The sequence below is a fragment of the Pteropus medius genome, unplaced genomic scaffold, assembly GCF_902729225.1.
Source record: "Pteropus medius unplaced genomic scaffold, Ma_sr-lr_union100, whole genome shotgun sequence".
Taxonomy (NCBI): Eukaryota; Metazoa; Chordata; class Mammalia; order Chiroptera; family Pteropodidae; genus Pteropus; species Pteropus medius.
The window spans coordinates 37,926,693-37,940,983 of record NW_024349800.1 but is presented as its reverse complement, the minus strand read 5'-3'; the positions used below and the strand labels follow the sequence as shown (position 1 = coordinate 37,940,983).

The 14,291-nt window shown below is 32.8% G+C and overlaps 1 protein-coding gene across 1 annotated transcript in view; it reads right to left on the bottom strand.

Annotated features, from left to right (window-relative positions):
- LRPPRC (leucine rich pentatricopeptide repeat containing) overlaps positions 1-14,291 on the bottom strand; it is a 90,748-nt gene that overhangs the window by 73,952 nt on the left and 2,505 nt on the right. Inside the window, exons 2-10 of the mRNA XM_039887280.1 lie at positions 7,819-8,015; positions 6,348-6,470; positions 3,004-3,125; positions 2,848-2,906; positions 2,087-2,173; positions 1,348-1,474; positions 826-970; positions 405-550; positions 46-151 (exon numbers count right to left, since the gene is read on the bottom strand). Coding sequence (XP_039743214.1) covers positions 46-151; positions 405-550; positions 826-970; positions 1,348-1,474; positions 2,087-2,173; positions 2,848-2,906; positions 3,004-3,125; positions 6,348-6,470; positions 7,819-8,015 — 1,112 coding nt within the window. The remainder of the gene's footprint in view (positions 1-45; positions 152-404; positions 551-825; positions 971-1,347; positions 1,475-2,086; positions 2,174-2,847; positions 2,907-3,003; positions 3,126-6,347; positions 6,471-7,818; positions 8,016-14,291) is intronic.

Genomic DNA, 14,291 nt, shown 5'->3' with positions numbered 1-14,291 from the left:
CAGAAAAACTTATTTAGTTTGGTTTAAATTATAAGAATATAGTACCGGCTTTATTGGCTACTAAAGCACACTGGAGTGTGAACTGCAAAGGCGCCGTGTGCATCTGGGCTTCCTTTAGCTTCTTACAGTAGTCTTTCAGCTTCTCTTCAGGCTAGGGGAAAAAACGGCACACATCAACTGGATCTACAAATATCTTACCATTTGATATTCTGCAAATATTCTAACACTTTGGGGATGAAAAATTTGAACTTCTCATCCCCTTTCTACTCAATAATCTTATAATGTGAAAACAAAGTTTCCATAATATTTATGATTGGTCTAATCTCATAATAGATGCTTATATTTTTTAAAAATCTTATTTCACTGCCTATTACACTGTCTACAAGTAATAATGGACAGAATACCGTATTCATAGTCACACAGTGCCGTAAAAAGAAACTGCCAAAGTCACTCAGACCATCTTCCCTTGATATAGGACATGCTAATAGAACTTGCAATGCTGTATCTTCCAACTTTTCAGTGACTAAAAGCAAAATGAGGTTCATTGCATCTGGGAAGAAAAACAAAGATGTCTTTTGTTACTGAATGGAACTTTATTTTTACACTGCAACCAATATGAAAGACAAACTTATGACCTACAAACACCAAAAGGATATATCTGCCTAAATAATGAAACACTTGCAAATCATTAAGTTTATTAAGCTGACTTTGAGTCCTTTGTTCATCTACTACAATTCCCTATTGTTAAAGAATGCCCTTTTCATCATGTAAGAACAGTAATTCAGATTTTTAGAAAAATCATGAAAGTAAACTTTTAAAATCTACCTGGAATATATCTTCTTTCATATGCAATTTTTTCCAAAATTTCTGAGACATATTGAGGATATCCAGCTTTACTGAAGCTAAAGATAATTTGCAACAAATCACGGTCCATAAGGTAAAGATCAGACTTCTCCACCTTCTCCAGAGTCTATAGACAGTTCCAAAAATTAGAACAAGTTAGAAACCAGTATTCTTTAACTAAAGCTAAATAAATTAAAATACCAAGATTTTAAAAATTAGGAACATACAGCATCTAAAGATTTGGGACTTCTTTTACAAAACAGAAATATCCTGTTTCAACAATAACTGTTATATTAACACCAAGGTACCTAACTGTAAGAATTCTCCTTCAATACTATTGTCTATAAGAAAAGCAAAATAGCCACAATCACGTAGGTATCTCTTGTCTACAAGAGATATCTTTAAAAACAGACATAAACTATACTTTTCTGCTTCATGAAAAAAGTAATGTACGTTTATACAAATGACTTTAAAGTATATTTATTTACATGGTGTAAGTCATACCTGCTTAACATGGTCAATGTCACCCTTCTCAGCATATGCATTTAATAAGGCTAGGTATGTGTCTGGACCAGGCTCAATTCCAGCCTCTTTCATCACGGTGAGAATATTCTCTGCATTCTCCATATCTCTGTAAGTTAATTAAAAGAAAATAAAACAGGTTACTATAATACTGCCAAATGTAATATTTTCATTTAATCTAAAATGTATTACCTATGCTTAATAAGATTAAAAATTCTGAAGTGTCATCTAGAAACAAGCTAACATCAGAAAAGGATAAATATATATTAAACTGGTTATAGGTTTCTGAAATAATAAAGATTGTAAACATCTCAAATTTTCACAGATAACTTTTACAAAATAGAAACTAAATTGTGTAATAATTACACAGACATTAGCATGTACTCTTTAAGTATGTTATGACTCAAATTTAGCTTTTTAGGGAAGAATAACAATTAGTAAATTGTTCTTAAAATGAAATATTCTCCAGGGCACCAGCAGATCAGTTAATAAACTTCACAAAGTTATTACTTTGAATCAGGTCCAATTTTTTTAAAGTGAAAGTAAATTCTTAAATAAAAGTTTTATGGAACAGATATTTTTAAAATTGTGTATGCCCCAATTCTCACGACTGATTTTTTTTTTTTTTGAAGGGGTAGATAAACACAGCTTAAGAATTTTCTACAATAATTTTCTATAATTTAAATCTAACTTGAGAATAAAACCTTAGGTTGAACTTTACCCAGATCTTGCATGCCCTGTAACAAGGGCACTGAATACTGCCTCTGTGACTGGAAGATCCTTAGTTTTCATAAATCCAAGAATCTTGCTGCAATAAAAAAGAAATGAAAATATTCCTTAGAAATAAACATCAAAAACACTTTTTACAACATGTACACACAAAAAACATTCCCTGAAATTATAGTAATTGTCTTGAAGTACTCTTGTTAAAAATAGCAGATAATTTTTTAAAATCTGACTGTTTCTTCTATACTACTAACCTTTAAAAAGCACGGATTTAATAAGACTCATTTAGTTAAAAATGAGATTGTACATTGTAATTTATCCCTTACTTTCTAAGCCTCTATCCCAAAGTAGTAATAAATTTTACACAAGCAGAGAAATGTCACAACTGATTTTATATGAATCAGCGACATAAAGATATTGTGTTTTATAAATAAATATAGTTTAAATGGCTAAGAACATTTCTTTTAGGAAATGTCAATTAAAAAGTAAAGCCAGCTTTATACCTCAACAATTTTAAACCACTGCTCCAGTAAATCAAGTTTTTAACTAAGACAGCAATTTTCACTTATCTTTCCCCTCTTACACAATTTTTATATTTTACCTAAATCATATTACCAAATTTGCTAGATTAAAATACTTCTGAAATAATTTCCCTACCAAGAAGAAACTTAAAAAAAATAAGAAGAGTGAATATATTCCAGGTTTACAAGACTTTTAAATTTGTTTGCTTAAATATATGTTTACGGAGCTTCATACCTGGCTCCTTCAATGTCTCCCATGTTACAATAAGCGGCAATCAACCTTTGGTAAGTCACCTATCAATAAAATGGGCCAGTTAATATTTTTTAATATTTTTCTTGTGAAAAAAACAGCGGATGTGACCAATAAACATTTACAACAGCAACTACCTACTCGGTTTGGTTGAATGTTTGCTTCCTCCATTTTTGCCAAGAAGTCAGTTGGTGAAAATTTATATTCATTTTGAAGGTAGACTTTAAGTAAAGCATTATAGTGACTTACATCATACGCGGTACCTACAAATAAAATTTAAATCAAATTTTTAGAAAAGTACTTAAAATCAGATCCTTTTATCACAACATGTACACTTAAAGAGTAAAATGATCATTTCAGTATTTAGATCCTTCTATGTAGAAATCCTATCAGAACAGAGCAAGTTAAACATGTAAGCTAGTAATTACTGAATTACTGTACAGTTATAAGCATCTGCCTAGTAAGATATTAAGAGGTCTCTTACTTATGAAGTATAGTATTCCCTTCCTGTTACAAAATGCTGACAATATCCCTGTATTTAAAGTGACTAAAAGATTTTTCTATATTAGTAGTCCTTGCCACATTACTGACACATTGGGACAGATGGATCAGTTGTTTTACACAGGTAAGACTGTGCTGGCAGTTTTGCTTATTTACTAACCAGGCCTTCAAAGCCTTTGCTTGAAGGCTCTCCTTCCACTCCATCCCCAGTTGCTGAACACCAATTCTACTCTGCTACTATTAGTTATCTGTATTCCAAAGCCCTTTGTTTTCTGTGTCTATCTTGTGTAAGGCCACATCAATTAAGGTTATCATTCAGCCTTACTATATCTACTCATGATATCATGGTTATATTAATCTAGTGCTAACATGTTTTACTAAGTTTTTATAAATTTCGTATCTATATTCATCTGCCTGTGGCCACCAGGCCTATGGTCAGTATCTGGTTGGTTATCAGTTTGAGATTCAAGCCAGCAGAGACTAGTTCTATTAAATTAATATGTTTTAATCTTAGTAGATATGTAGAAAGCTTACTATGTCTCAGGCACTGTGCTAGGTGCTCTGCATATAGAGACTCGGTTACTCTTCATAAAAGCTTCAAGGCAAGTACTATTATCATATGAAGAAAGATGAAGAAAACTGACTTTTACTTGTCCAACACCACATGGTTAGTAAGTGACCATAAATTTGAATGCATGTGATCTGCCTTGAGAGCCCAATCTCTTAACCACCATAATTCTTTATATAGGGCCTCATAGAGAACCATGTGCAATTCAGCATCTGCAATATGATTATGCAAAATGTTACCATATAATGTCTAAAAACTTGTAGAAAAATCATCAAGTCAAGCTGAAGACTCTACTAATGGCCAACAATAGCTCTATGGCTGAAGGATAGTATATTTTATAATTTTGTAAAAACATTCACTCTGGTTTGTTGGAGAAGCTGAGGAAACTGTTCAAAACCCAGATAAGTAACATATATTCTAGGTTTTCATAGATTTGAGTCAAGATCAATATTCAATATAACTCTGCTGTTTCATGTATTTCTCTCACATTGGAATAGTGCTATGGATGCCAAAAATGTTTCTATGAACTCAGTAAAATTTTTATTCCCATGTTTATTATTATGTCTAGTTAATTTCATAGGTCATTTCTAACTTGGACTGGAGATAAAACTCTAGAATGGAGAGACTTAAACCTTAGCTTGAAAAATGGACTGATTTAAAAAGTAAGAAATAAAGACCATTTGAGAAAAGGTGAACAACTTGAACAAACAAAAAGTTAAGGAGACATATATTATCATGGTGTGGCCAAGAAGGTACACCAGAAGTAATTCTATTTTTTAAAATTTAGCACATGGCAACATTGAAATGAGGTTCTATCATTTCCAGCATTTCCTCCAGAAGTCCTTTCAGTTTGGAAATCTCAGTTCCAGTCTCAGATCTGTCAATAGCTCATTCTGTAACTCTGGACACATTACCTAAGCTAAAATACCTTTTACTGCTTTACAAAATTGTGAACAAGAGTCACACTGGCAATAAACTAGGCTTCTGACAATATTAACTCAACAAGTATTTATCAAGTGTAATATGTACAAAGCATCATGCTACTGGCAAACAAAGATGTTATGGATTCCACTATCAAGTAGGATATGGAAGACAGACATGTTTGTGAGAAAATATAATAGAAAGTATTAAGTGTCTATCTTTCTATTGAGATGTTAACATTATGACTGCTATGTCAGGGCTTCTTTGTATTTTAGAATATAACCTTTTTCACACGTTTCTGCCAGTTTGATATTTTTTTTAAATTATGTGACAAACAGACATTTCTAGTTTTTATAGAGTCAATTCTTTATCTTCACTTTTCTGTTGCTTTTACACTTAGAAAACCCTTTTCCATTCTGGAATATTTAGTTCATCTCTGTTTTTTAAAATGTTTTAAAAATGTCTTTATTCTAAATATTATTTAAGTTATGGATTTTTATCATTTTATATTTCTAAGTACTTTACTGTAAGTTGATTTTCTGGGATTTTACAGGTAAAACGCACATCACCTGAAAATAATAATTTCTAGTATTGTTTCATATCTTATTTCATTGGCATGATAAATGATATTTATTAGTTGTTGGCGTGAGATTTTAATATGTCAAAGAAGCATCCATCTAAGATTTATTAAAATCTTTCTTTTTTTTTTAACGCCTACAGCACCTGGTCTTCCTAGGTGGTTAAGATTTATTAAAATCTTAAATAGGAATGGACATCAGATTTTATCAAATGATCTTTTAAACTATTTTATTTTTTGAATAGGTACTATGTTCATAGTTCAAAACTGAAAAAGTATAAAAAGCTATAGAGTAAAATTTGTATCTAGTTTATCATTCTTCCAGAAATATTTTAACATTGTCTACACATAAACATTTTTCTTTAAAATGATAGCATACTGTACACACTGTTCTGTACCTTAATTTTTATTTACATTTTGGAGAATACTCTACATTAGTACATAAAGAACTCCTTTATTTTTTTAACAGCTGGAGAGTATTCTATTTTACGAATACTTTCATTTATTTAACCAATCCTCAAGTAAGGGACATCAAAGCTGGTTCCAATTTCTTACTATTATAAACAAGCTACAATGAAGAATATCCTTCTGCGAATGAGGTATATCTGGATCTAAATTCTAAATGGAACTACCTGGTGAAATGGTATGTGCATTTATAACTGACAGGCCAAAAGCCTTTTTAGTTTGTTCTTTGCTTTTTAGCTTACCATAAAAGTAATAATTCTTATGAAAAATTATTTAATTCTTAATGCCCCTAGATGTCACTATAACTCACCAAATAAATATTACAAAAAAATTATGAATCAAGTAGCCCCTCCATAAAATTGAATTACAGCATTAATGTAAAGAAATTCTCTTTTACTACAGGATAAAAAATTTACACCTTTTATATACATCACATATTTAAAACAGTCATACCCAATTTCTGAAGTTTGTCCCATATTCTATGAGCCAATTCTGTTCTCTCTGAGACCTTTAGCTCAGGCAAGAGAGAACCACAGCTGCGCAGCAGAAGTAAGGCTTGATTACCACCTGGGCAACCTATGAAAAAAGGTTAATGGGTTACATTGAACATAGTACTGATATCATATAGCTAAATATCAAAACTTAAACTGAATTCTGTTAACATTCAAAAATCTCCTGCCTCCCTAAAGATAACATTAAGAGAATATCTATAAACTGGAAAAATCCTATCCTAATCCACAAGTACAATTTATAATGTTACTAAAAATTATAAGTTTTTAAAAATCAGTCTGCTTTATTAAGGCATGCAAGGTTATGAATCTATATAATCTACAAGACCATAGAATACAAAAATACAAAGAACCTAATTTATAAGCAGTGCTTACTGCAATTCAAAGGCTAAGCTTCTCGGTATCTTATGAAATAGTACGAAGCAGCACAATGAAAACCCATGAATATCAATTTTCAGTTTAGAAATAATTACAAAAAATATAAACTTCCTTCACCCTTTATCCATGTCCTTTATCTACATGTCCCTGAAAGCTGATTTTAAAACAAAAACAAAAGCAAGCCACTTATTGTATGATTCCATTTATACGAAGTATCCAGAATGAGCATATCTATAATGGACAGAAAGTACACTAGCAGTTGCTTAGGGCTGGAAGGGATGGGAGAGTTTGGGGGCTGATGGGAGTATGAAGGTTTCTTTTGGGGGTAAAAGAGCTGTTCTGAAATTGATTGTGGTGATAGCTGTACAACTTCGAATTAATGAAAATGAAAAACAGTATTTAAATGCACATTAATTATAACTGACACTTTTTTGGTATCCCTCATCATTAGAATCTATAGCTTATTCAGTCACATTAAAGTGACTGAAATCCATGGATGGGTAAATGCTCTCAAACTATTGCATGTGTTTGCATGTGGGCTTTTTTTCGGGGGCAGGGGGAGTGGAGTACAGGGCCTATAGGCTTTCACCAGATTATCAAAGTTTCATAAGTGACTCAGATTTTAACAGCTAAGTGAAAATAAAAGGGCTATAATAAAAGGGAAATGATTATCAGTGTTCCCAGGAATCTGTCACTTATGGTCATCTTATGGAAAGCTGCTACTATATGATGAAAGATAAGAAAAACCAGTATCTTCCAAGAAAATTTACCACTGAAAATCACTTATAAACCGCAAAAAGCAAAAGGGCGATTTTTATTTGATTTTGAAATAAACACCTGAAACAAAATGTTTAACTTAAAACTTTGCCCTGATGAGTCGGAAAGACAAGAAAGATCACAACAATAACATAAAACCATGATGATCAATAAAAACAACAAAATTAAAAGCATCAAATAACGTGCTCTACAACGAGCTTGCCCCCAAACAAGTATTTATTAAGAAGTTTCAACTTTTTGAACAGAAAATTTTGAAATACCCGAGTCACAGGTGTTATCAAAGACTTTTTGTAGAAGAGTCTTTGGGATGCGGCCAGTTCTTCGGACAGAATTATCTAGTCTCGTCAGAGCCCAATCAAATTGACTGGCATTCCTCCTCTGAGAGGTGGACTCTTCTTGAAGATAATTTTTTCTTTCAGCAGCAATGGCATACAGTCTGGCTTGGCTCAATGGCCCTCTATAAAATGAAACACAATTAATAATAAACTAAGTCAACTACGATCCTTTTAGGTCATCCTTTTGAGCAAAATTTATGCAAAGCTTTTTTATTAGTTACTAAATACATAAATTCATAGTACAATGGCATTCTGCTCAAGGAAGTATAAACTGGTATGAAAGTTTTGAATTTCGCTTTAAATAAAATCACACGCACATATACAAATTGTATGCAAAGTAAATCTCTTATTTGACAGTGTCTTGATAACCTTCCGTAAAGAACCATTTCAAACTAAACCATAATATGATGTCTTTTGTGTTTTTTTTAATCTCCCTTAATGAAAACTATCAAAAATAAAACTAGATTACTGGTGTTAAACATCATTAATTTTCAGGAAGTCAAACGAAAAAATGTTTGTTAGGTAAGGTCAGACTAGTATGTGTGTGTTTATAAAGAGCAAATAACCTTTAAATCATTCAATACTTTAATAGTACAGGTCTAACATGCAACCTAAATGCTCTAAAACATGAAATCAGAGGTATTCCATACTGTAGAAATACAAGCTGTACCTGATTTACAAATACCAAACTTAAAAATAGTACTTACGTGTGAAGGAAACATTGTCATAAATCTTTGAATTGAATTTAAACTTTCTCTGCATTCAAATATCATTTACACAAAATTACTAATTCAAAGATTTATATATTTACTCTAAAATATTTTTAATTTTCTAATAGCAGCCAGTAAGTACAAACAACTAAATAATACATAGTTAAGCATAAATTAACTAGGTACAGTGGGAAAATATTCTACTTGTTAATCCAGGAATGCCTTCAGGCATGTGTACTTTTTTTCTGACATGTATATTTTTACCAATTACAAAATAAATATTAATATAGCAATTTACATAGTAATAATCTTTAATAATAAAACTATTGATTTCCTACCCTATGTCAATAACATGGAAAACCAGTCACAAATTGAAGAATTAAGTATGTGATGTTACATTAAAGAAAGCTATCCCAGCAATTTCACCACAAAGTTATGTAAAACACAGAGGCAGTAACTGATACTAGACTAGAAATGCTACCACTAGGATCTGGGACAAATCACAACCACTCTGGCCACCAACGATTTCACTTAAGTAAATAAACAGAATGGAATGAAAATAAAATAGAAAAAGTCAGGATACTAACTCAGACAACATCTTATCCTTGTAACTTTAATGAGCAGTACCTTGTAGATGGCTAGTTGATTTGTTTGTTAAATGAGCTAACTGTGCTAAATTATTACCTACAAACCACAGAAGATATACTCCTACATATATTTATCCCTTATTTTCAAAGGTCTGCTCTGGCCATTTACTTGGCTACTGGATCAGCTGCTACTAAACTATGCCCTTGTTTGGTCAAGCGAACACAAAATACCATTACTTTTAAATCACCCAGAAAAATGTCAAGTTCAGGTGAGTGTGCAATAATATTGTTCAACAACAAAAGCTGACAAATATAAAAATTTCAAAATTGTAGTGAAGTATATCTGCCAAAGTTTTTCACAGAAACCAAATTTGATAAACTGTGAAAGAGCATAAAAAAAAAAAATAGCCTTTGCTAAAATGCAGTTTTTAAATGTAAGATCAAACAAACACAAATAAAATTCAGGCAGAAGACTGATAGTAATAAACCAGCACAGCATTCTGAACATTCATTCTAAAGCTAATTTTTCTTTCAAATAAATCATTAATGAATGCAGCTAAGTCTCATATAAGTGTATGAAGAATAGCTTGGCTTTCATTAGCTCAGTTCAAATATGAATCTACTATAAAATAAATTGGGGTGAGGGAAGGATTACATATTTAAACCAAAGGATTCTCCAGTGCTTCCCGACATGGCAGTGCTTTCTACATTTATTATTTGGCCCAAATTTATTTTTAAATTCACTTGAACACACCCTGAAGGAAACCAGAATTTCACGGCCTGGAGCAATAGTATGTTGTGATAGAAAGGACAAAAAAGAACAAGTCCAAGGGCAGGTGCATACAAGGTAGGTACCTATCTACCCATTGGGTCAGCACAAGCTGAAATGCACTGCCTCCAAATTCTGATGACTAAAAATTATGTAACCACATGAGAGAAATTATTGTTTTATCACCTCATCAAAGAGTCATAAATGGCTCAGAAGTTCCCTCCTGAGACTCCAGCACTCACTACTAATATTCAGGCTACCCATGAATTTTCTCTGGCAAAATAAATAATAAATAAATAAAGTTACTTTTCTCATTTTTTAAAAAATTGGTGGTGGTGGTGTTCGACTCTTTAGTACAAAAAATAACGATTTTATAATTGAACATCTGTATTTCACAAAGGTTTATAAAGCAGGCTTCCGTGGGACTCCTCTTTTAAGCCTCTACCATTTTTTAATTAATACTTTACCTTTTCAAGGCATATTTTTAGGTTTACAGAAAAATTGTCCAGAAAATAGAGTTCCCATATACCCTCTTCCCCCTCCATTGTTACAAATGACCGATATTGATATAGCATTAACTAAAGTCTAGAGGTTATAACAGGGTTGACTCTGTGTGTTCATATCTATGGGCTTTGACAAATATATGACATGCTTCCAGAACCATACAAAACAGTTTCACTGTCCTAAAAATGCCCTGTGCTCCACTTATTCATCCCTTACCCTTTCCTCCTGAATCCCTGGCAACCACTTTTTACTTGTCTCTATTGTTTTGTTTTGCTTTTTCCAGAATGTCATATAGTTGCCTCATACAATAAGTATGTAGCCTTTTTCAGACTGGCTTCCTTCACCTAGCAAACATTTAACATTTCTCCATGTCTTCTCGTGTGACTTGACAGCTTCTTTCTTACTAATGCAGTATTTACTTCACAAGGATATCAAAAAGATTAACTGAGATATGCATTGTTTCCTAAAATATCACATTTCTGCTAGGGAAGATAATTTTAGATAGCATATAAATATTTTCCATTTTAGTAGTTCCGTTTATTTTAATAAATATTTAAAAATAACTACCATAGCAAGCTCTTTATTTTACTAGCATTCTTGCTTGAGACAAAATTACAAAAAAATGTCAGTTTAAACCTAAAAACAATGTCAAGAAAAATATTAAATATAAATGGTTTAGGTAGTACTCCGATATGGCAAAAAAATGTGAAGGCAGTACACAAATGCCTAAAGTTCAGGCAACAATGAGAAAGTATACATAAAGGACCCAGCAATGTAAGTGTACTAAATATTAACTACATATTTACTACAGCCATTTTTTTTTTTTTAATGTATTAGCAGAAAGCATGAGATTTATTTTAAAAGCCCTATTCAAATCCAAACTACACTATTTAACAACTATGTGACTCTGGGAAAGGTCTTTAAGGAATTTTCTAAGCTCCTTCATCAGAAGAAAAAAACCTACCTTGTAAAGATCACATTAAAATAACAAATATAAGATTCCTAACAAAACAGTGCTCAACAAAGCTCATTATATAATGTACTCAATAAACATCTGGTAATTGATCTTTTTTTGTAGAGCCGTAGAGCTGTTATTCCTTTCCCTCTATCCAGATGCCCCTCTATCTCAAGCACCTCCATTTCTCTCAACTATGACAGAAAGGGATAAAGTCAGTTAATGAGGTTGGGACCTATGATGTGACATGGAGAAAGATGTCTTTAGAATCTAATGAGAATGAGATGGACTAGATTATTCTAAAGATCCCTTCCAGAGTTCACATTCTGAGATCGTATCATATCCTTACTTACCTGTGATAGTCTTTAATTCCTAAATTTATAAGGTATCATGTATTGTCTTTTTAAAAAATGTTTTTATGCCCATAAGTAATCCCTTCAACACCTAAAACGCAGCAGCATATTCAAAATACTTCAGAAGAGGGAATCACAGTATCTGCCGTCAAATCTCAACTAGAGGTCCTGGATAAATTACTTCACCCTTCTAAGCCCCAGTTTCCTACTTTGTAATATCAACTCACAGAAGATGAAATGTATGTGTGATGTATTCATACTAACATTTTGAAAATGGTAAAGACCTAAACTATAAAAGTACTACTGTTGATACTAATCTCCAAATCTATTCTTCCTAATTTTGCTAACATCCTTATCAATTTCTTGTTCTCTCTCTCAAGAAGAAAAGGAAATCTCTCTTCTTCAGTTCTGCAGTTGAGGCCCTATTAGCCCTAACCTACAGTATCAATGATGTTCCTTAATTGGTCTGCCCATGTCCAGCCTCTTATCTCTTCATTAGTCTAAGTAAACTTTGTCCAAACGTGTACCTCTCAAAACCCTCCAACGGTTTCCAAGCATCAAGTAACCAACTTTCTAATCAACGTTGGTAGGTAGCTTCAAGAAATCAAATGACCTTTGTAGTTATCAACTTCCACAACATCCCACCTGTCCCATGTGGCCATACAGGATAAAAGTACAGCCTCCAAGTCTCTTCATTCTCTTCTCTTCCCCTAGAACACTCTGACTACTCATTACCATCTTCTTAAATTCAAGTGATCCTCTATCACAAAACAAATGTACTGAAATACCACAGTATATTTTCCTATGGATAGCACATATGTAATAGCTGTACATGTTCCTATCACAGCCCTCTGTAATTGATAAACTTATAAACACAGGAAGCAGAGGCTGAACTACAACCCCAAAGGACCCAACCAGGCTCTTAATATTTGTTAAGATTTTTTTTTTTTTTTTGGAGGGGTAAACAAGGGAAAGTTTTTCTTCCTTCCAACATTAGGAGAAGTTATATTGTTCTGACACAGGGCAATATGTGATCTTCACCTTTAAGTCAATCATCGATCTAGATCTACTTCCAAACTAATTTAGCTCAAAGCTTACCTTTCCTCTGAAGCACACAAATATTCTAAAAATTCTCATAAGAAATATATAGGCAGCATCCGATCCAGAAGTGTGAGAAAAAGAGCGTCTGCTCTTTCACTTTCCCAAGAGGATAGGGTAAGAGCTGGTTTTTAAGAAAACATTTGTTTAAAAACAGAAAAAAAAAGTAATAAAATAGGAAAATGAAGAGTAAGCATAAAGAATATAAAAGTATATACTTGTTGGTGTTTCAATTTTGAAAACAATTTAATAAATTCTAATAATTTCACTCAATAATACTCATTTGTCCTCAGACAAGTCATTTTTGGAAATCAAATCAGGGTGAACTTGTGGAGATTAACTGCATTATATGAATGGGCGAAGTACCCCTTCAAACTTCTCTGCATCTCACAATATTCCTTCCTCAATGTCTAAGACTTTCATTGATATACTCAACCCAAGGCAAACAAAAAATAAAACAAAGTTCTTGCTTTCAAGGTATTTACAGCCAGGTCTGGAGTGCTGGTGGGTACACATGTAATCAAGTTAATGGAAACTTCAGCGATTCAGGTTATGAGAAAAAGCACTAGAAAGGAGTGGTCAAATGGGAGAAGCAGTCAAGAAAGATTTAATAGAGAAGGGGAACATTTGATTAGGGGGAGGGGAAGACACATCTAAAAGTGAACATTATATTCAAAGGCAAGGAGTTGTGCAACATGGCCCATCAGAGCCTTACTAGTCAGCAGCAGCACCTTTATCACCTGGAAGCTTGTTAAAAATGCAGAATCTCAGTCCTCTGCCCAGATCTACAAAATCAAAAGCTACATTTTTAACAAGATCCTCAAGGAATTCTTATGCTCATCATAGTTTCAGAAGCCCTGCTGACTTCGAAGTAGTAGTTTGGTATGGTTAGAATATAGGATGCCATGGGAAAAAACTCATAAGGCAGCTAGGCTTCAGAGGCACATCCAGATTATGAAGCACCTTATCCTGGAACTAATGGGAGCCACCACAATGTCTATTTGTAAGAAAAAGACATAATCAAATTACCAGGGAGACTAGGGAATGATGTGGAGGAGATTTATTCCAGATGAAGTAGATCTAACAGGTCTTAATCATTTGCGCAATCAATGCGGAAGGAACAAAAGGGGCAAGGAAGTGTCAATAAAATATGAATAAGAAATCTTGAGGAAGCAGATAAAAATAGCAACATTCACTAAAATGGGAAACAAAGGAGGAACAGATTTGGGAGGGAAGATGAGTCCAATATGAGATGTGATGGGTTTGAAGTACCTGTAGTTCAACCAGGCAGGTAGGGGCTGATGCCCTGAAAACAAAAGAAGTCAAAAAAAGAGAATGAAAAAAAATGAGAAAACAAAAGACCAAGGACAAAAACCCCAGGACATCAGCATTTAAGAGATGAACAGAGAAAAAAGGATGCAA